The sequence below is a fragment of the Impatiens glandulifera genome, chromosome 2 (genome assembly GCF_907164915.1).
Source record: "Impatiens glandulifera chromosome 2, dImpGla2.1, whole genome shotgun sequence".
Taxonomy (NCBI): domain Eukaryota; kingdom Viridiplantae; phylum Streptophyta; class Magnoliopsida; order Ericales; family Balsaminaceae; genus Impatiens; species Impatiens glandulifera.
This window is the reverse complement of record NC_061863.1, coordinates 1,597,616-1,621,746: the sequence shown is the minus strand read 5'-3', so window position 1 is coordinate 1,621,746 and position 24,131 is coordinate 1,597,616. Positions and strand designations below refer to the sequence as shown.

The 24,131-nt window shown below is 25.8% G+C and overlaps 2 protein-coding genes across 2 annotated transcripts; one reads left to right on the top strand and one right to left on the bottom strand.

Annotated features, from left to right (window-relative positions):
• Positions 1–12,541: 12,541 nt before the first annotated feature.
• Positions 12,542–13,926, top strand: LOC124926353 (probable WRKY transcription factor 17). Its single transcript, XM_047466559.1, has 3 exons — positions 12,542–13,236; positions 13,317–13,442; positions 13,548–13,926. The coding sequence occupies exons 1-3, from the start codon at positions 12,593–12,595 to the stop codon at positions 13,720–13,722; spliced, it is 945 nt and encodes a 314-aa protein (XP_047322515.1). The 5' UTR covers positions 12,542–12,592; the 3' UTR covers positions 13,723–13,926.
• A 4,570-nt stretch (positions 13,927–18,496) lies between these two features.
• On the bottom strand, positions 18,497–22,419 carry LOC124927059 (E3 ubiquitin-protein ligase MBR1-like). Its single transcript, XM_047467399.1, has 6 exons — positions 22,264–22,419; positions 20,395–21,129; positions 20,256–20,306; positions 20,081–20,176; positions 18,888–19,043; positions 18,497–18,794 (listed from the first exon to the last, which is right to left on the bottom strand). Exons 2-6 carry the CDS (start codon positions 21,109–21,111, stop codon positions 18,633–18,635), a joined length of 1,182 nt encoding a protein of 393 aa, XP_047323355.1. The 5' UTR covers positions 21,112–21,129; positions 22,264–22,419; the 3' UTR covers positions 18,497–18,632.
• Between the last annotated feature and the right edge of the window lie 1,712 nt (positions 22,420–24,131).

Here is a 24,131-nt window from a genome sequence, read left to right as displayed (position 1 = left end):
GTTTTAACCGATAATCGAATTAGTGATATTTGTTTTTTTAAGTACCGATTTTTAACGGAATGAAAAAAATTTGATTAAAACTTATATTTATAGTGTATATTTATTTTAGTATTTTATGTATAAATGAAGAAAAATATTGAATTATTTATATTATAAATTATTTTAATTAAAGATAGATTTGTATTATATAGATAAAAATGTTATTGTTATCCTCTACATTATTCACTTAATCTATCTAAATTATAATTGGGATGATACAAAAATGGTAAGTTCATTATTTGTTCTTTACTAGATTATTGTCATTTCAATAATTGGAAACTTATTGTTTTTCAAAATCCATAACTTATTTTATTTCAATTAATTCATGAAATGATTATCTATATTGGAAATTTGATATATTTAGAATAATATCCCTTTCATAATTATTCAAATATTCTCTAAAGCATTGAGTAGATGTAGACATAATCCATATGAGATTATTTGTGTTTAAACTTTTTTCACACAAGAAACATGAGTTAAAAATATTTATTTAGATATCTTAAAATCGCGTTTAATATATTATTATTGACAAATAATTTCATCATGAATGAAGTAGGCTTAGTATTGAATCAAACTTACCTTTTATTCTATTAACATCATAGTGAGATTACACAAAATTTAAATATTAGAGTTTCATTCAATTGTTTTTTTAAGTTATAATATGATATAATTAAGGGTAGTATCATTACAAAAACACGAATTTCTCCTATGTCATCAAACACACTTAAAACACATCGAGATTAATCATTTAAAAATTAACCTATATTTCACAATAAGTTCTTAACGAAATTCACAATCAATCATCAGTAATGTTACAATATAAGTAATTAATATCACATACAACTTTTTGGACTTGTTATTGACAACTTACCTTTTTTAAATGGCAGTAATCAATCATATTATGAGAGTAAGACTTCAGAAAAATAAATACTTTCTTTTTTGTCAAATTTTGAAGATTTACAAATGAAAATCAAACGAGAATAAGGGTTTATATCTAAAACACTTGTCAGAAAAATTAAAATTTTAAATTTTATTCTTATTTTTTTTAAATGACTCTTAAATCTTAAGCTCTTATCTATTATAAAAGGATCCAAATAAAATGACTCATTTGGACCAAGATGCATTTTTTGTTAGCTCATCATCAGCCCAAATAAAAACAACCCAATTGGTGATAGAATAGTCCAATATTTTTGATCAATTACTTTCAATTAAGCCATTCAAAAAGTGTATACTTAAAATTACTTATCACTTATAAACTCTAAGTAAAATCAAAATTCACTTCAAAGTCAAATAATTTATTTTTAAAAACATTATTTATATCATTATTATTTGTATATATAATAAAAAAAATATGACACCACAAAGAAATAAATGTAACGTGATAATTATTTAATATACAACTCCAGATAAGAGCTTCTAACATTTCAAATCATATCCAGATTTAGAAAATGCCATTACATATTATGTTACATCTATTTACTTAAAAAAATATTGAGAGATATAGTTTTTTTTATAAAAAGAAAATTAAAATATATTAATATATATAAATAAAATTTATTTTAATATTTTTATCAATTAGAAGTAATATTGAATTTATGCTTGCATTATTAAAACAATCCCCTTTCAACAATACTTTTTTTCATATATATTTGATTAATTGAAAAAATGAAGCATAATTTTTTTTTCAAAGCAATCCGTTAAGCAAGATTCAAAATTAAAATCTAAATATCTAATTTGTAGGCTTAAATTATAGTTTGGCCCATCTAGAACCTAATTTAATTGTTCAAAACCAAACATGGGTTTATAATAATTTTAAAGGTTAGCAAATAATGTATTTTAGACTTATATATTTATATGTTATTAAATAAAATAAATTAAACACTGTATATTTTAAAGATAAATATTAAAATTAATAGTAAAATAAATAAAATACTAGTTATGTTGATAATAATAATAATTGTGCTGAAATTGAATGAATTGAAAATTTCAGGTGAGAATGTGACTCATGTTCAAACATTTACATTTTGAAATTTTGACTTGAATATGTTGGAAAAATAATTTTTTTTATTGACAAAGTAAAAGGATTATAAATTTAATTTTTTCACTATGTTATAATTGTTTTGTAGGGCATATTTTTTTTCTTAAATTTAATTATATTATAAATTTATAATAAATATTATGTAAAATATAATATTTATCCATTAAATAAAAACCGAAATATCTTAAATATAGAAAATAATGATAAAAATTAAATATTAATTAAAGATTAGTGATAATTATTTTTAATAATTTATACAAATATTTAAAAGAAGTTTAAGAAGTTATCACTCAAAATGAAATTAACTGGTAGTTGGTGACTAGAGTTAATTGGATTATTCAAAATTTCTTAAATTGAAGTGGATGTGTTAACTCACTTAAACCAAGTTCGTATGAGTTTTTTAAATAACCCCACACAAATAAAATATAATTTCACTCCCTTTTTTATTAATCATAATACTCAATTCATTACCTAAAATACTAAAATATCATATATTTTAAATTATTATTTTTTATTTTTTTATATATATTAATACCTTTTAATTTTTGAAGAGATAATAATTATTTACTCAAAATTATCACCCATCTTTTAATTTTTTTCTCTCTTAGTTTTAAAAAAAATTAAATAAAGCGCAGACTTTAATAAAAAAAAATACTCAATACTAATATGAAAAAAAGTAATTGACTTTAAAAAATAATTAATCAATTGATATTAGGAGCCCCAACCCTCCTATTTTGAAAATCAATTAATACGATCATTATACAACAATTGTCTAGGACTACATACTAGTTTAGTATAATTTATTTTAGTAAAAAAGTTAAAATTATTAATATATAATAATAAAATAAATTTTATTTAATTTTTAGATATTTTTTTTTATATATTTTAGTTAATTAATGGAATCATACCATGGAAGAGAATAGTGAAATAATGTTTAATTAAGTTAATTTATTTAAATAACCTAAATTGAATAAGATCTATTTTGTTTTTTTTTTAAATAGATGACTAAAAAAATAAAAATTAAAAAAAATGTACTTTACAAGTTTGTTTTGAATTATTTTCCTAATAAATATTCCACGTTGAATGAGTAAAAGAATGAAAAAAAGAAGGTTCCCTATGACTTTCATATATTGACATTATTCATGCATCTTCCTTCAATTATTAACAAAAACAATTTGATCCTATGACCAAAACAATCTTATTAAGAAAGTTGGAGAAGATTACAAGTATGCTAATTTAATTAAGGCTAATCAACATCAAATATATATATTAATGTTTGAATATATACATTGAATTAATTGATGTAGTCAACCAATGAATTAGAGCTTATTAGGCCTTATGTAATCTCAGGAAAATTAAAATTTGAAAACTCCATGTTTAACTTTAAAAAACAATAAAAAATAAATTAAAAATATTAATGATTTTATAGGACAAATTACATAAGTGGTCCTTAAATTATTTCGATCGTTTACTTTTAGCCCTTAAACTATTTTTGAAAACAAATCACCTCTCAAACTTTCCGAAAGGGTTTTCTTCTTTCAATTTTTTGAAAGAATACAACGGTTCTAACTAAAAGCCCTCAAACTATTATGATAGTTACTTTTGTCCCTCTAACTATTAAATTTTTAACACTTAAATTATTTCTCCCAAAATCTGTAGCATATTTACTCTTTTATTTTGTCTCATGACTAAATTTAAAAATAATTTGTTCTCTTGCAATTTATTAATATTTTTTTCCACAAATTTTGATAGATTATAATAGTGTTTTAAATAATTGTAACTTCCTATTTTTTTTTCTTTATACAATAATATCAAATAAGATGAAAAATGTAAATGATATTAAACAATTACAACATCAATTTTGGACTAATAATATTCATTAACAATTACTAAAATATAAATAATCACCTTTTACACATTATAGTTAAAAATGTAAACCAAAACACTACAATTAAAAAAGACAAAAAAAAAATTTGCTCTTATAGTTTATAATATTCATGTACTAATCCCTAAAATATTAATTTTCTCATCCCCTGCTTTTGATTAGTCACTTAAAAAAAAGCTGTAGTTAAAAAGATAAAAGATCTGCCAAATAATATGAATACATACAACAAATCAAACAAATATACTTCTATATTGGTTCTCTACCCTTTTAATGCTCATCATTCATCCATTTACATCAAATTTTAGCATTGTGGTCTGAGTTTCCACATTTCTTACAATAGATTATCACATACCTCATCAGCTTTTTTCCATAGTCTTTTCTCTTGTCAGGTTCTTTTCTTTTTTGTTTTCTTGGGTCTACCTAGCTGAACCACACAAACGGGAGGATCCAACTACAATCCTAATGATGAAGTTGGCCATATATCTTTACCATTGATTGAGTATAAGACGTGATGATAAATAGTGATGAATAATTCTTTTTTGTAGCACTTGTCGACACATTCATACACTTTTAGGCCATGTTACTTTAAAACAACTACAACATGACAACTACATAACTTTTTCATAACATCAACAACAAACTGATGTGCATTAGGGCCCTAATTTGATAACCGTCCACAATTATAAATTGTTGTCATACCCTAGGTTTTTAACCATTGCCTTAATCTCTTAGAAAGACAATCTATCAATATCACAATAATCAACATCACCACCAACGTATAATAGCCCATCTCTTCTTCCTCCATGATAAAGTTTAATGCTGAAAAATTCAGACTCAAGACCTGTAACTCGATATATGCACATTAAAAGAATATATAAATATTGTAAACTTGATATCAATGCATAATTAGAAAATGAGGGTTTAATTAGAGAAAAATATTAAACATCTTATCAAGTATAGTATAAAACCAGTAACTCTACATTACTTAAACAAGTTGTCTCAAGTTAAAATGCACTTCCAACTAAAATAGTTTCAGCACAAAACTGAAGTTGTCTATAAGTTACTACATTAATAATAACTAGTATCAACTACATCTCCCGACCTAAGAAATAAATGAAAACAAAGAGCATGTAACAAATGGTGAACATGTTAAATGACCTTTTACCTAACTAGAAGAATCATTATATCACATAAGAAATGTATCATTTCCTTTTCTCTACATGTCTCTTTTCTTTAATAAAGATAAATATATAGTAGAAATTAGATATAAATGAGATAATTATAGTTAATACATGGAGTAATATCTTTAAAAGTAATATATCTTAAGGAAACAAAACTAAGAACTAGGTATACAACAACAAGTACTTAACGTTTACTCGATTAGAATCAAAATCACAATTTATAGGTCTAATCGTCCAAGTCATTTCTCTGATACTATGAACTTTATCTCATGTTACTCTTTACCCCTCTAACAGACCCCTTCTCTCGCACCAATCTCAAGAACTCAAACCTTTTTCGTAATATAAGACTTCTCTAGAAGACTATTTAATAGGATCAGTGTAATCAATAAAGACAGGGGTCTAACTATTGATAACAACTTCGAATAAACGAATTGATAGAAATCCTGTTAGGGATTAATATCACTTTCTATTCTTCGCAAACCTTCACAAACTCTTGAAAACGATTCAAGTGTGGAACTGCTTGTTTGAGTTTGAAGCTTTGAACCAATGAATAATGAAAGAAAGAAGGTGAAGAACACATTAAGTTTTTATGGATGTTCAGAGCTAACACTCCTACATTACCCCTTCTTCCAACAACCGGAAGGATTTCACTAAACTTCTTTGAATCAAATACAACTTACTGAATAACTAATATTTTGTTGAACAAAACAGACTCTGTTCAACTTACAATATGATCAATAATATCTCTCAGCTAAACAATGTTTTTGATTCTCTCTCTTAAACTTGAAAATTATGTACAATTAGTAAGTGCAAGAGCAAATGAGTAAGAATAATTTAATTCGATAACTAGAAGACCGATAGATTTGTCCGTTGTCCTGCACTGAACAAGTAGTGGAAGGAATCTTCGCGTATGTGGCGTTAATTCATTGGATGTAAATAGCCGGCGTACTGGTCTGCAAGAGAAAGTGGAGCAGGAGTAGCATACAGTTAGTTGATCGTGGGTAAACGTATGTTAACTTCAAACGGCTACTGAAGCGAGGAATTAGACGTGCTCCATTAGACTTCCAAGTCTAAGGGAGTTAGACGCAAATGTCTAACATCGAGTTCCATTAGAGTACCACGTCTAATGGAGTTAGACTACAACGTCTAACTTCGCATCCCATTAGACTACCATGTCTAATAGAGAGTTAGACTGCAGCGTCTAACCACATATCACTTCAAACTAATCTGAAGGAGTTAGACACTCACGTCTAACTACATGTTTGTTAGACTAGCACGTCTAACTACGTATCTATTAGACTGACACGTCTAACTACGTATATGTTAGACTTGCACGTTTAACTACGTATTTGTTAGACTAACACGTCTAACTACGTATTTGTTAGACTAGCACGTCTAACTACGTATCTGTTAGATTGGCACGACTAACTACGTATATGTTAGACTTGCACGTCTAACTACGTATCTGTTAGACTTTCACGTCTAACTACGCATCTGTTAGACTGACGCGTCTAACTACGTATCTGTTAGACTGACACGTCTAACTACGTATCTGTTAGATTGACACGTCTAACTACGTATCTATTAGATTGACACGTCTAACTACGTATCTATTAGACTAGTACGTCTAACTAAGTAACACGTCTAATTAGTCTGTTTAGACCACGTCTAAGTTAGCCAAATTTGATGCACCTACATAAAAACAATTAGACGACTTAGCTTCGTTCATATCTAAACATCATCAAAACTCAATTGATTAATATTTAGCATTTTTCTGTTAATTAACTCTTTACATAGTTTTCTAAACAATTTCTTCTAAGTTAATTAACTCTTAATTTTTCTCAACACTATTTTTCTCACAACTTAGGGTTTCTCCTTACAATGAATGATGCAAATCTATGAAAAAGACGAAAGACAATATTAGGTAGGTAGGTTGGTCGCAGAGAAGATGTAAAATCTGAAGAGAATGATGGTTGAAAATGAAGGTTTTAATTAGAGACGTTATGTTGTAACAGAAAAATTGACAGAAGGGCCTTTGGTGACCCATTCTGATAGTTTGAGGGTCATTGATGACCTTTCAAAAAGTTTAAAGGGTAATTTATTTTAAAAAATAATTCAAAGGCTAAAGTAAGCGATCGAATTAATTTGAGAACCACCTAGATAATTTGCCATATTTTATATTTATTCATTTTTTATTAACTATGAAATGATAATTTATATATTTTTGAAACCAAAGCTTATTGTACACACAAAAAAACTAGCACGATTTTACTCGGTCTAAACTCAACTTCAATTTAACTTAAGACATTTAAATAAATTATGAGTTAATAAATGCGATAAAATTAGAAGACTTCATTAATTATATACATTGGATGAGTAACTATATTTTAACCTTGAAACATAAAATGTATTAATATGACATCTAACTAGTTAGACTATCTTATTTTTATTAATCATAATACAACATTATTATAGAGATCTAGTACTCTCATATGAAAGATCTCTTAAAAAAGTAATGAAATCGTTAAATACATGTATTATTAATGCTTGATAATGATAAAAGATGTTAGAATAGGTGATATACCGATGGCCAAAGTTTGATATATAAATATCACTTTATCCTTTAAACTATTTTATAATATTTAAGATCATCATCTAACTTACAAAATGAAATAACTAATTCTAAAATAAAATATAACTATCCGTAAAATAAATAAATATCATTAGTATTATAAAAATATAAAACTTGATTATAATACTTATGTCAATAATTATTATATTTATTCAATATAATAAATTTTATATTTGTTTCGTTTAGGATCAAAAAATGTTCTTGAACATATATATAATTAATCCACACTAAGGGTTGTCTCTCATAATATAGATGCCTTCCAAATGATAGTTTGTGAGAAATTTTAAGCTATAATAGTTGCGTTGTTTTAGTTAATAAATGAAATTAATATTATTTAATTATTTGTTTATAAATGGTTGGTTCAACTCTTTTTATGTATAAATTATTAATATTTAGGTTTAAAAATCAAAATATGAATAGTCTTCATTGAATATGTTATAATATTATATCTGTGAAAATGTTGACATCGGTTTTAATTAAACTATAAAATAATATATAAATTATATATATATAGGGAAGAATATAATCTCCCAGGCAAATCTGAAGTAGATGTAAACTTGATTTGTTTTATGGTGCTGATGTGCCTAATTAGATTCCACATGAATTTATTATTTAATAATAATAATAATAAACTTTCTCTCAAAAAAGATTCCATGTACAATTTTATTATTTAATAATAATAATATTCATATTCATATTCTGGGATATATATTCAACTGACCATTTTGTCAACTTCTATATATTCAGATGACCTAGGCTTTTATTCTATAAATAAGTAAATTAAATAGTGACGTGTTTGATTTATTAAATCATGTTTCTCTTTTAAGGGCTAATTAATTAAGGATTATATGATCGTGTGACTATTTGTTCCATATAAGTCAAATAATTTTGATTTATGATTGTGCAAATATATATATTTATAATAGTTAATTTTTCTTTAATTAGGTCAAATAAATGTGAAGAAATTTCATTGTAACATGAATATTATACAATAGTCCCTGGAGAGAATGCATATTCAGTAATTGTAAATCAGTTATTTTAAGGCATTATTTGAATAGTAGTAATTTCTTAAATTAAAAATAAAATAATATTTGTTCTAACTTAATTGTTCACTAAAGAATTATATATATATATATATATATTAATTTAAAATATCAAAATTTTATTTTTTTAATTAACATCCTTAACATTTAACTTTTTTAATATTAATCTTTTATTATTATAATTTAATTTTCTTAAATATGAGAACAACTATATATATATAATGAAAAAAATAGTAATAATAACAATAATAGTAATTAATTTAGAGTGTTTAATGTGTAATTTGAATAAATAAGAAAATTTTAATAAGAAAAAAATAATAAATTGATAAAAGCCTAGATTCTTCTTGAATTTTATTCAGCAAGATATTAAAGTTGAGCTTTTTTTTATTCTTCTTGTTATATTTTATATTTATTAAGCAATTCAATTGTTATTATTTAGTTTTAAAATATTTTTTATTTATTTTTATTATCTAGTTCTATATTTATTTAGTCAATAAATTTTGTTTCAAACAAATATGCTCGAATAATCAAATTGGACTATTTATTGAGGGCAATACGGGCCTTTTATTTGTGCTCCTTGTTTGGAAAAAAATCTAGATTTTGAACTTTTTTTTTTTTAGAATTTATTTGGAGCTTTTTATTGTTAAAATTATACCAAACTAGGTTTTATTCTAACGTTTTAAATATCGTTTATTTATTGTCTAAGTGACTATAGTTATAAACAAATAATTAAAAGATTTATGTCACTAATTTAATTACCGAACTTCAACTCGAATTGAATATCACTAATTTAATTACGAATTTCAACGAATTAAGTATTTTGAATGTCGATTCTCTAAAATTTGATAGTTAGTTATATTAGTGACATTAATTAATTAATTAATTATTTATAAATGTTACATAATTAATAAATTAACCGCATTTGAAATCGTTAATACAAAATTTGGTTTAGTAATATTTTAACAATTAAACCTCAAATTATTTATTTAAAAAATCCTCAAATTCCAATGTTTTATAAAAAAAAAAGTCCTAAATATCAATTCACGATAATAAAAAGTTTCAATTTGATAATTTAATCAAAAATAATAATTATTATTATTATTTATAAACTTAATTTTTACGTTTTAATATAATAATATTATATTGTTATTTTTTAAATAATTTTATTTAATTAATTATATCAGAATATAAAATTTTAATAATGTATAACTTCACCCATGTAAAATATAAATAAGTAAGCAAGTAAACAAAAATATGAATACAAATATTTAATTCATCTCTATCTATCCAACTCATAGAACATATACTACTTTCTTTTCTTATATAAAGTATATATATATATATATATATATATATATATATATATATATATATATATATATATATATATATATATATATATATATATTAAATATCAAGTTGAAAATAAAGGTGGAATTTAATAGTAGTAGTTGTAGTTAATGTTTCATTGACTTTTATTAAATACATATATTTGTTTAAAGGAGGTATATAAAAAAGAATCAAATCTCCACAAAATCCTTTAATGCATGAAAATGCATATTTATATATTTATTTTTGCACCTAATGACTTCAATGCTGGAACTCCACTTCCCAAACAAAATGCTATTAGTCAACTCATATGATTTTATATTTTTATATATATTATCTAAATAAATTTATTTCAAATTTAAAATAATTTAATTGTATACAAAAATTAAATATCCTTCCGTTCTTGGTAATGAAGTATCTATTACCGAACTTGATTTTACTATTTTACTATAAATTCAGTTTAAAGATCCTACAAGGCATTATAAATTAAAATTCATTTATCAAAAAATTAATTACTATAAAAATGAAATTTTAATTTTTTAATTTAAGGCCTTATTAAATTTTTGGTTATTTAAATAACATAAAAAAAATCAAACATTATTTACTCATCTTCTTATCAATTAAATCATTTAATTCATAAACAAAAATACTAAAATATTTTTTATTTAAAATTGTTAATTTATTATTTTATTTATATATATATCAATACCCTTTAAATATTTTTAAAAAAAATCTCTAATAGTGAAAAACACCTAAATTTATATATTTTGTTTAATTTATTTTTGTTTATTATTATGCTTATATTGTGGGTCAATATATATATAAATATATATATATATATAATTTTTTTTTTTAATTTTTTTTTTTTTATTGTTGGACAAGATTTTTTTACTAAGAAAACATATTTAATTTACATTACAAACATCTTAGGATGAGAGGGACACTTATTATAAACAAATAATTTATAATAAAAATAATAAAAGTTGTTTAATCACAATTATAAAATTATATCAGAAAAAACAATTCAAAGACCAATACAAAAACTTACCTAATAAATTAGAACTAGTAGATCATCTTTAAACAAATAATAAAATAAAATGACATAAGTCTTCTTTAAAAAATTAAAAATAAAATATTAGATTATAAAAAAAACATATAGTATGAGTCGACCGAGTAGGGAAGTGACCGTAAAACTCACCTGGCCGAGTCAACTCCACGTTTTATTTATTTAATAATATTATTATATTATATTAATATTATAACTTGGCAACAAGCTAGCCATTAAAAATGTCAGACCGGCCTAAAATAATGTCCCACCCGGTTTGACTCTATTGGCCATATTATTTAAGAATCTATTTCATATGAATTTTAAAATATATATATATTAATATTAGACTCCACTATTTAATTTTAAAACATTATTGACTTTTGAGTTTTTAACAATTATAAATAAAACCCAGTAATTATTTGTATTATCGATGAAGTATATTATAAATAAAGAAATTGCTCCCATTTATTTAATATTAATGTCAAACGAGGCCTTATCAGTGGCCAACTGCCTTGACAGCTTTGGATTGGGGTTTGGACTGATCGGACGGAGGAGAATGAATCATGAACATCTGTCATTTTCATCAAAGTCAAAAGAAGAAATTTAAAAATAAAGTGGGTCAATTTACTTTTTTTTTATTACAATTATATAATTAATATTAATCAAAGATTTAAAAAAAAAAAGACCCCACACGTGATGCCCACTAATATGAATCAAAGTCAGCTTTCTTCTATTATATTCATAATGGTTTATTTGATATTTACAAATTACATTAGGATTTGTTTTGAAATATCCAAATTTTGAGTTTTAATTGAGTTTAGTTTTTTTTTTTTTTTCTTTATAGGTTTGAGCCGTCATACGGCAAGATCTGTGCTGATTAAATAGTTAAGAATAGTTAAGTGTGTTTGGACTAATCAGACCTATGTTTTAATATATATACTAATAATTATATTTTCAATAGAATTCTCATCTTCAAATATTTCAATATAAAAGTCATAAATTTTATTTGACAAAAATGAATGGACTATCTTTTACTTGATTTTTAAAATAAAAAAAAAACATTTTCATAGATTTGACCAAAAACAAATATCAATATTTAAACATTTAAAACAAAACAAATAGTCATAGAATACCAATTCCACTATTTATTTTCTTTAAAAAGTGGGACCCACCTCTCCCACTAACTCAAAGTTTTGAATGATGCCTTCTACTTTGTCCTCTTATTAAAAAAAATGTCTCGATATATTCAAAACAAATCTCAACCGTCCGATTAAATCATATAGTTTGACTCTCTTTTCTTCATCATCATTATTAAAACCCTATACTTCCTTCCTTCTTCCTCCCATTATCACTTTCTTTCTCTATAACCGTTTTCTCTCTCTAAAACTTAAAAAACCATGCCGGTTCATCTTCTTGGTTTTCCCATCATCGACGAACCGGCCGCGTTACAAGAAGTTGCATCCGCCGGTTTAAAGAATATGGAACAACTTATTCAAATGATTTCTCATCAATCTCAGTTGAACCGGCCGGTTTATAGGGAGATCGCTCAAACTAGTCGGACCGGTCATGCTCGTTTCCGCCGCGGACCGGTTATGGTTTCTCGCGATTCACCGCCTCCTCCTTCTTCTTCCTCGTCGGTTTTCGTAACTCCGATTCAATCGCAAACGCAATCGCCACCGCAAACGCAACCGCAGACGTTGACGCTTGATTTTACGAAACCTAATCTATTGAACTCGAGTATTAAGAAGAATAATATCGAGATGGGTTTTACTAAAGAACAGAGTTTCAGTATCTCGCCGCCGACGTCCTCGGCGAATTCGTCGTTTATGTCGACGATTACCGGCGAGGGAAGCGTTTCGAACGGAAAATTGAGACCGTCGCTTTTCCTAGTACCGAATCAAGCTACGGCGGTAACGAATTCCGCCGGAAAACCGCCTTTATCATCTTCATCTCACCGTAAACGTTGCCATGACCATGATAACAACTCAGATTTCTCCGGCAAAACCTCAAATTCCGGCCGTTGTCATTGTTCGAAAAAGAGGTAAACACTGAAACTAAAACAAACCCTGTTTTCATTTCCATGATTCCATGATTCAAGAGGTCTAATATTGCTGATTTCAGGAAAACCCGGATGAAGAAAGTGGTTAGGGTTCCGGCGATAAGTTCAAAGGTGTCTGATATTCCGGCGGATGAGTATTCATGGAGGAAATACGGTCAAAAGCCGATCAAGGGTTCACCATATCCACGGTAAATGATTTTCAGATCTTTCCGGCGAGATTTCAATAGTCAGATCTGATTATAAAAGATGAATTTATACTGATTTTTTTGTGGTTTTTTTTTTTTTGAAATCAGGGGATATTATAAATGTAGTACGGTGAGGAATTGTCCGGCGAGAAAGCATGTGGAGAGGGCGAGAGATGATCCGACGATGTTGATTGTGACTTATGATGGGGAACACAGGCATCAAATGGGTGCGGTGCAGGAGATTGTAGCTCCTGGTCTAAGTTTGGCGTTTGAGTCAACGTAGGGAGATAATAATAATAATTATGAGTGGGGAAAGGGAGAAATTTAGGGGAAAATAGGACAAGAAAGTAGGGAGATTTTAGTCATTTCACATTTTGTGAGTTTTCTTTTTTTTTTTTGTCTTTTACTCTCTTTGCTTTGTGGGTCCTTTCATCAGATTCTACATGTAAATTTTTATTAATATAAAATATATTTTAAGAAAATATTAGTTCTTGTTATTAATAATTGTGTGTTCAATGTTTTTGTTATTAATAATTATTTAAGGTAGTTTTTACAAAATGGGATTTCAACTTTGAGTTGTGTGCATTTTAGTTTTAGGCATATTTACAAAAACAAAAAAGAAATGAATATTATTAAATTTTTTGAATTATATAGATTTTAAAATTCAAAATTCAAATAATTTAATAAAAACATAATTGTGTGAAGTATATAATTTTAAGCTTATTTGCATTTTGAATTTAGTAATTTTTGAAATATACGTATTTTATTTTGATTTTATAGCAAATTAATTAAAAAAAATACAAATATTATGTTAAAAAAGTAAGAAGATTTGTAAAAAAAATTAAATTATTAAAATTGTGATAATTTAAGTTTTATATATCACAATTTAAATTTCAAGTCACTTATATTAAAAATGAACTTAAATTCGTTATTTAAATAATAATTATTTTTACCAAAAAGAAATTAATGTTTTAGAAATATTTAAATATTTTTTTAATTATTTGAATAGTATGACTAAAAATATAATATTTTATTTGATGATTGATTATTAATAATTTACATACACTAGTTCAATTTTTTTTATTTTTTTTTACAAAAATTGTCCTGGTTAGTATTGTCGGTTTATTTTTGGGTATTACTTTTTTGTCATTTTGTATACAAGTCTTGTCACATTTAGCCTATATTTATATATGTTATTGAATAGTAGTTTGGTTTCATTATGGATTCTAAATTTGAATTTACAAAAATTAAAATTATTTATAGAGAAAAATGTTACTATTAAGGAAGTTTTTTAAATGATCCTTTAAATATAAAGTTATCAGTTTAAATATATGAGAACTTACCATTAGTTTTGTTAGATAAGTCAGTTATTTTGTTAGAAGAAAGATTAAAATTATAATAACTTTTATAAACATGATTGAATTAGATTAAAAAATAAAATTTTAAAATTATTTTAAATAATTTATTATAAATTTTTTGTTTATAAATTTCTTTGTCTGCTGAACTATTTTTTTTTCCTTGACTTGTTCCACTATAGTTAATGTATGTATTAAAAGCATGGCATGGCAATTTAATATCTAGATTAAGTAAGATTAGTTGAACAGATTTTGTTTATTTTATATTATATTGATTGAATGAAAAAATTGTGAACTAATTATCTTAAATTTAAATATATTATAAATTAAATTTAACGTTATATAATTATTATTAATAGTTTAGGGTGATAATTCAGATCAATTTTATGTTAACATGATAACGGGTTGTACGATACTAGGGGTGTAAATGAGCCGGGCCGCTCGCGAACTGCTCGGTCAAAACTCGATTCGAGTTCGGTCAAAATTGAATTCAAGCCGAGCTCGAGCTAACTCGTATAATATTCGAGCCGAATTCGAGCTTAGATAAGACTTGTTTGATGGCTCATCGAGCTTTTTCGAGCCAAATCATATAATTTGTTATTTATTATATTTTACTTTTTAATCAAATTTAAAACATGCATAAGATTATTTATGGACTTATTGCTTATGATACCGATACCAAAATTATTGATACGTAAAAAGTAGGAGATTTTCAATATTTTGATATATCAAGATATACTAGAATAATATTTATAAATTAAAAAATATATATTATATAATACTTATAAGAAAATAAATAAATTTGATATTAATTTAATTACATAAACATAATTTTTAAAAATCAAATAAAAAAGTATAATTATATTATAATATTATTTAATAAATGCAATCTCAATATATTATATTTTATAAGAAATAAAACTATAAAGTATTTTATTTTTCAAATTAAACCTAATAGAGTCTAATATGTTTTCATGTTTATCTCAATTACAATATACGACTTTTACAATCATTTTGCAAGAAAACTCAAGAGACTGTCCGTTGATACTTCTTCAACGAACTTATATCTCGTTTCGAAGCTCTAAATCTCGCTCCGATAAAATCCTAAATCTTGTTCAATTATTTTTTTAATTATTTTTTTAATATAAAAATTAATATATAAATATATTTAAATTTGAGTCTTTTGATCCTTTCGAGCCGAACTCGAGCATACGATTATATGATCGAGCCGAGTTCGAGCTTAATATTAAAAGTTCGATCGAACTCGAACTCGAGCTAAGCCAATAAAAAACGAGTCGAGCCAAACACGAGCCAAGACTAGTTTGAACTCGGCTTAACTCGTTTACACTCCTATACGATACTAACGCGAACCTGAACAATTTGTTTATATAATTTCACAGTTAATTACATGTTTATTATCTATCTAGAAGTTTTCGCTACATCATGTTAATTCTTCCAATAACAAAGTTTTGCGAAGCAAACAATTGTGTCGTCTCAACAAGACAATAACTATATACATCATTGCAATTTGTTCGTTAAAATTATTTCATAATGAATTTTATTAGGATAAATTTTGAGAGTAAATAATTTTATTCAAAATCTCATTCTTTGGATAGAAACACTAGTCACGGTGGGATTCTTATGGATTATTTGTATAAAAAAAAATTGTATTATGGTAAGTTGTCGTCTGTGTACCGAGAATATGTAATTGACGACTAATTCACTTTTTGAATTGTTGAGAGTTGTTGACTAGTATCTGAAATCAGCGTTAATTGTTTAATCGTTCTTCTGTAAATCGTACAAACTCAATAATTTATTGGGTAACGTGATTAGATTAGATTAGTTTTTATTTTCTCATTTCATGTTTTATCTTTATCGTATATGAACTATTTAAAAAAATAAAATTAAATATGTATTTTTAATATAAAATAATAATATTGACATATATAATATATTTTTAAAAATATTATATAGTGATTTTTTACATAAAATAATATTTCTATCTAAAATTCAGTTTAAAAAAGATTCTAAAGAAAATATAATAATTTATTATATTTTCTTATTTACAGTATCTGTTTTTATTTAAAGATCATTTTGTAATGGATTTATGGCATATAACTTGACTTAGGCGACATTATAAGTATTTATGGGTTGATTGATTTGGGTTATAACTTGTTTTTTCTAATCATACAAAATATGGTTTATTTGAATTATAAAACAAATAAAGTAGAAGGCTTAATTTTACAGAGAAAATTATGATTAAAATTTGTGAAATTGGAAAATTGTTAACATTTTGTTCTTCTTCTAGAAACAAGATAATCTTATTTATAAATACGCGTTTGAAACTTATTTTAATGGGGATGCTTGACTTTCTTATCCTTTGAACTGCCCAAGATGTCAATGAATGCTGTTTCATATATATTTTATAATAGAACACTAAATTTTCACTATATTCAAACCATGTATTATTATTATTATATTTTTTTTTTTTCACTATATTCAAACCACTAAATTCAAAATTTTGATTCTTAATTATTATTATTATTTTTTCAGTTAACTTAACTAGTTATATTAAAATATATGTAATGCAACTGTATTAAAAATAAAATCCTGGTCAATTGTATTAAAAATAAAATCCTGGTCAATTGTATTAAAAATAAAATCCTGGTTGCATATATTTTGGGAATCTTAATGTCATTAGAAACAATTTTTAAGTGACTTTCATGTAATTTTTTACATATATTTTTAAAAATAAATAAAGTGAAAACCCAAAAAAAAAAAAAAAAAAAAAAAAAAAGGAAAAACACATAAAAATCTTGTTTCCAGAGTTGTGATATATAACATAATTCAGATATATTTTCAGAATTTTAATATATATAACTCTTTAGTTTAATTTTCAAACTAATACATGAAATTTGGAAGTATTTATCGATTCAGTTTAATCCAGTTCTTCAAATATTTTTTTTTATCGATTAGAAACCGAAATTCATTTTTTAATATATTATATAATAAAATATATAATTAAAAATAAATAATAAATTCTTTAAATTTTCAATTAAAACCAACTCGAAAATCAAATCAAATTCGTATTTAATTTCAAATTGACTTAAATTTTAATTTGAATATTCAAACCAAATATTAAACACCTTACAACTCTTTTAAAATAATAATATATTCTATTTTTTAAAAGCTATCACAATTTTTTATTATATTTTAATAAAAATCAAACATAATAAAAGCTGTTATATAAACCTCTCATTAAGAAACTATCTAACTTTTTATTTATTTATTTATATTTTTTTGATAAATATCCAAATATATTTTAAACACTTATAAAATCAAATACAATTTCAAGTTAACTCTAATTTTAATGATTCATTAACTATTACCTATACTTCAATTTGAAACATTATAAAATTTTATATATATTATATTATTAATTATATATATAAACAATAATGATATAACTAATATGACACCATTCTAAATAAACTCTCAAATCTAAATCTACAAATGGTTCAAAACTAACATTAGGTATATAGTTCTACAACCTATGAATCATTTAGGTATATACAATATTCACAGAGTAATATTTAACATTGGGTTATTTAGTAAAACCTAATCTATCCTAGCCAAACTTCTAAAACTAAATTCAGAACCATAAATACAATAGAAAAAAGTAGAAACATTAACTGAGCCAAATAACAAAAACAAATAAAGTTCAAAGGTATTCAATACTGAAATGACTATCCTACCCCTTTCCTTAGTTTTGTGAAAAAAATGTCAATGAAAAGAATTTACCATTAAAGTAGTAAAAAAACATTTGATTCCTAATTTTTCAATCACAGCAAGAAAGGGAAGAAGAAAGGCTAGTAGGAACTGCTTCAACTTTGCAAATAGGACACCATTTCTTTCTTTTTAGCCATTGATGAATGCAAGTCAAGTGATATGAATGTTTGCAATTTAATGATCCTATTTCATCTTCATTCATGTATTCTTCCTGCCAAACCAACAGATAATTTAAACGAAAGATTCGAAAATAGAATCTTTTTGTTCATTTATATGGACATAATTAAAGGGAAAGGAAGAATACCTGGCAAATGCTGCATTGGATTTCATCATGATCTAAATGTGAAGAAGAAGAAGAAGATTTATGCTGATAGATCCTTTTCCTGAGATACTTCCACATATGTTCTTCTTCTATTCCTGTGCTAACATTTCCAATCCTTTCTTCTAAAGCTAAAAGATCCTATCCAAATGAAAAAAAGCAAATAATAAGTTTTAAAAATGGTTAAAGTGATTTTATTTTGACTTGTATAAAATATGTGATTTGGATTCTTGACAAAATGAAAAAAAAATATAACAAATAAGCTATCCAAATGAAAAAGCAAATAATAAGTTTTAAAAATGGTTAATGTGATTTTATTTTGACTTTATTATATGTGATTTGGATATTTAACAAAATGAAAAAAATTATATAACAAATAAGCTATGCATTGTTTGGAAACACCCAACTCGCAAATTTAATTTTTTATTTACTTATTTTTTTTTAAATATCTTATTTAGAGTATTGATTTAGATGAGATAATGTTCTGAAAATTTTTTTATTTATGTATATATTAACAAATTTAATAAAAAAAAATTGTTTAAATTATATAACAAAACATAGTTTTCAAATGGGTTCATTAATTATAAGTAAGATTAAGGCAACTTATCAACCCTATTAAGTAAGTAAGAGCTTATTTGAATTAATTTAATTTAATAACTTTTATCTAACATTAGTTAATTATTTAAATACAGCTCAAATTAAACTAGAAAAGTTGGCTTAATTCAAATGGTAACTATGATTAACTTTCCTCGGAAACATGAAAGAAAGTGCAAATGACAACTTTAATTATTAAATTAATCAAATTGTGTTATCATAATAAGGGCTTGTTGATTTTTTTTTTTTAAACCTGTTTATTTAAAAAGTAACGACTGAAGAGGTGGATTTTTTTGGTAACAAGCCCTAAGGATAAAATAGTCTTTAAAATATATATTTGAATTTAGAAAATTATTACAATCACACAACCATGATCCTCTACTTCATTTTAGTTCAATCGAAAATCTTTATACCCTAATGGATTATGTACTTTTATTTAGTTTATTCTAATAGTTATTTTCTAGAAAATTAAAATTCATTAATCTTCTTAACATGCAATTTTCAGTTTTATCAAATGGGCTATCACTTTTTGTATTTTTTTTTTAAACGAGGACACTGAAAATGATATGGGTTGTTAAAGTTACCTCATAAGACATATTATCAATGTCAAGTCTCATGTCTCTGTGCTGATCATATAAGCCCATGCGACCTCGAAATAACTGTTGCTCCATTTCCCATAACTGCAGGAAACATATTGATCACATAACAAAAAAGGTCTAATCAATTCAAAAAATGCAAAAGAAAGGAATAGAAAATTACATGTTGTAATATCCCTTCACCTTGGCCAAAATTCTCATGTGCCCCATGTACCTGCACCCAATATGAGATAAAATCTCAAAACAGATTCTTTTATGCATATGATAAAATGCAATCAACTGTATATAGATAATAGATATACCTCCCTTCCAGTTATTGTAGATGATCCTCCTGATCTAGATGATGGTCTAGGAACTGGCACTCTTGGAGCAATGGTGTTGGTTCTATTGTTGCGGTTTATTCTAGTCCGAGGCTGATGTCTTGAATCAGAGATGGAGATTCCATTAGAAGGAACCGTTACAGAACCACTGCCTCCTTCAGTTGTGGGTCTACTAATAACCTTCTTGCCCGAAGCTGAGGGATTCTGCTTTTTCAATACATCTTTGTTTCTTGTGTTATCATCAATGGTTTCTCCACTACTTGAAGAACTCTTAGATGATAAGGAAACAGACAAACCTGATGAACTTTCCTGACTGCTCTTCCCAGATCTTTGTCTAGACAACTTATGAGGCCTACCACTTGATGATGCACTTGAGCTGCCCGAACTTTCCCCCATCTTAATCTTTCTAGAATTACTATTGTTTGATTGAGACTGAGATTCTGCTACAACCACTTCAGCTAAGCAAATCTGGGAACTACTAGCTTCAGATGTTTCCTTTCTGGATGGTGTTTCCATGGAAGAAGTTCTAGTGGAACTTCCCACTTTGGTTTTCCGATTGGTGGGAACTTCGGTATGATTTAGCCTACCATGACAACCTAAACGATTACAGAATCGAGCAGTCATGTTTCCATCATTCTTTAACTGAAGACCAGATCCCTTTTTGGGAATAGGAGCTCTTTTACCAGATGATGAATCCATTAGTATTTATTCACTTATCTGTGTGATAACAAGAAACATGAATCGTGATCACAAAGACTTAATCAATTATTACTTAAGAAAGAAAGTTCAATCAGTTACGTACATGATCTAGTTGCTTTGATTAAACAAGAAATTAAGAGCCACAAAATAGGGGAAAACGATAAAAGCAGGTGAATGATAAAGAGATGAGACCCCACACCAGTCCACAACACTCACAATTCATTAATTTCTCCCTCTCTTTACTCTTATTGGAATATATTGAGGAAAAATACACTTGTCTCTATCTCTTCCCTGTTTCAGGTAAGTAGGTATTTATAGATTTAGCAAGGAAACTACTCTAAAAGATGACGATTCTACTTTCGCTAACGAATCATAAAGTAGATATACGAAGAAGAAAAGGTATCCAGTAACTTAATAAAGAGAATCAATCAATCGTCATTGCAGCTAACCGTAAGTAGGTATTTATAGATTTAGCGAGGAAACTACTCTAAAAGATGACGATTCAACTTTCGCTAACGAATCATATGGTAAGCGGTTCGTCAGCAATCAATTCCTAATGAAAGGTCAAGCGTCTAAAACTAATTCTCAGATATACGACGAGAAAAAGGTATCGAATAACTTATTAAAGAGAATCAATCATCATTGCAGCTAACTGTGATCAATCATGCGATGAACCGGAACGATTCAACTTTCGCTAACGATCATAAAGTAAGCGGTTCCTCCGCAATCAATTCCTAATGAAAGGTTAAGCATCTAACACTAATTCACAGCTATACGACAAATAAAAGGTATACAATAACTTAATAAAGAGAATCAATCATGCGATGAATCAGAACGATTCTACTTTCACTAACGATCATAAAGTAAGCGGTTCGTTAGCAATCCATTCCTAATGAAAGGTCAAGCATCTAACACTCAGATAGACGACGAGAAAAGGTATTCAATAACTTAATAAAGAGAATCAATCATCATTGCAGCTAACAGTGATAATCATGCGATGAATCAGAATCAAATAAACGAAACAAGTAATTGTTATTAACATCATAAAAAACGGCGGCGAAAACAAGGAAACGAACGGAAAACGATTGAAATTTAGACGAAAGATGATGATTATTGATTGCGGTGAATCGGAAGAAGAAGAAGAATAAGTACCTTTTGCTTATGCGTGTCGTCTTCTTCGCATTCGTATGCGCAGGATTGATGTTTCGTGTGAGGATTACTAGCTAGCGAGAAGAGGACATGGAAGAGAGAGAGACGTACGTGGTGAGTAATATAAGATCCGAGGAGAGAGAAAGGGGATTTTGATTAATGGAGATGTAATCAGTTTTTGTTTATGATTTCTAATAATAATAATAATAATAATAATAATAATAATAATAATAATAATAATAATAATAGGTTAGAAGAATAATTTATGCCCTACCTCCTTTATATCATAAGCTTGAAATCTTCTTTTATTTCATTAATAATTTTTTCTTTATTTATTATTCTACTACTTATTTGGTGCCATATAAAATACTATATTAACTAGGTAAAGTAGGGAACCCTAATAACTATATACTAACTGAATACGAATTCAAACAGAACAAAAATATATAAATTTTTTAATTTATACTAAGTTTTAACATTTTTAATCCGAACACGTTTTTTTAGCATAAAAAAAATCAGGTTAGGGTAAGGTATTTTTTGGTTTTGTCGAAATTAGGTCGACATGTGTTAACATGATTAATAAACAAGGTTTAAATTAGGTCAAACTTAAATGACTCAGAGTAAATTCGTCAACCAGTTTATAAATTTTTTTTATAGCGTCTTGTGTTTACTATATTTTACTCACTCATTTTTTTAGGTTTTTTTATAAATGAATTTGTGATTTAGCCTTTTTTTTGTATTGATTTCATTTGAAATAGAAATATGTTATTAATTACATCTGGTTAAATCGGTATGAGTTCGAGTTAAGTTAACTGGCTCAATTGGGTACGGATGAATTAAAAAAATAAATTAATTTCAAATTTTGACCTGAATTACTAAACATGTTAGGTACATGTTAGTATCACTCAACCCGCTAACCTGTCAACTAAAACTGTAAACCGAACTCAACCTGAATTGTCACTAATAGTTTATAGTGCCAAAAATATGTGTTTGATATAAAAATTGATTTATTAGGCTCGGATATTTAAGCCCACTAAGGTGGTCCGTTGAAAAAAGTTGACCTAAGAGGTCAAAATGTTACGGTTCAATTCCCATAACAAATGCTTTGAATAGAGTCGGGGCCGGCTCTGGGTAAATCCGACAAGCCCACAGGCTAGGGCAGCCCATTTAACAAAACAAAAAAAATAGAATTTTAGTAAAATTATTAGATTTTTAACCTAATAGTGTATAACCTAGTGGTTTAAGATGAGAAAAAAATATTTTATTTGGGTATGAGTTCAAATCTCATCAAAAATACATTTTTTAATAAATTTTTTAAACTAAATTTAGGCATCAAAATATTTTTTTCATTCACATTTTTTTTATATGGGAATGGGTCAACCCAATTCAGTTAGAGGATTATAGTTGTGGGCTGTTTATGTTAGTTTTTCATAACTAAAAAATTTTTGATATTTGAATTATTCAAATAACTCAATCAACACTTAAAATATATTAATTAATAAATTATTGAATAAATTAATTGTAGTTATATTAACTTATTTTTACATTATTTTACTAAATTTTTGTTGAAATATTAACTTATTTTCATTAGTATGGAATGTCATAAGATAACTTCATCAACACTTATAATAGCAGAAAGAGTTAAATTTGCACAACTTATCACAATGATTAATTTAAGTTATACAAAATAAAAAAGCACTTCAAATTCAAAGATAGTTAATATAAAATTTATTTACAAATTTATATCAAATTTGTTATCTATTTGATTCAAACATAAATGTTTTAAACTCTTTATTATTTATGCATTGGAATTTAATCGTTTGAACCCTATAATTTTGAAATCCTTTGTTAATCACTACAATCTCTGGGAA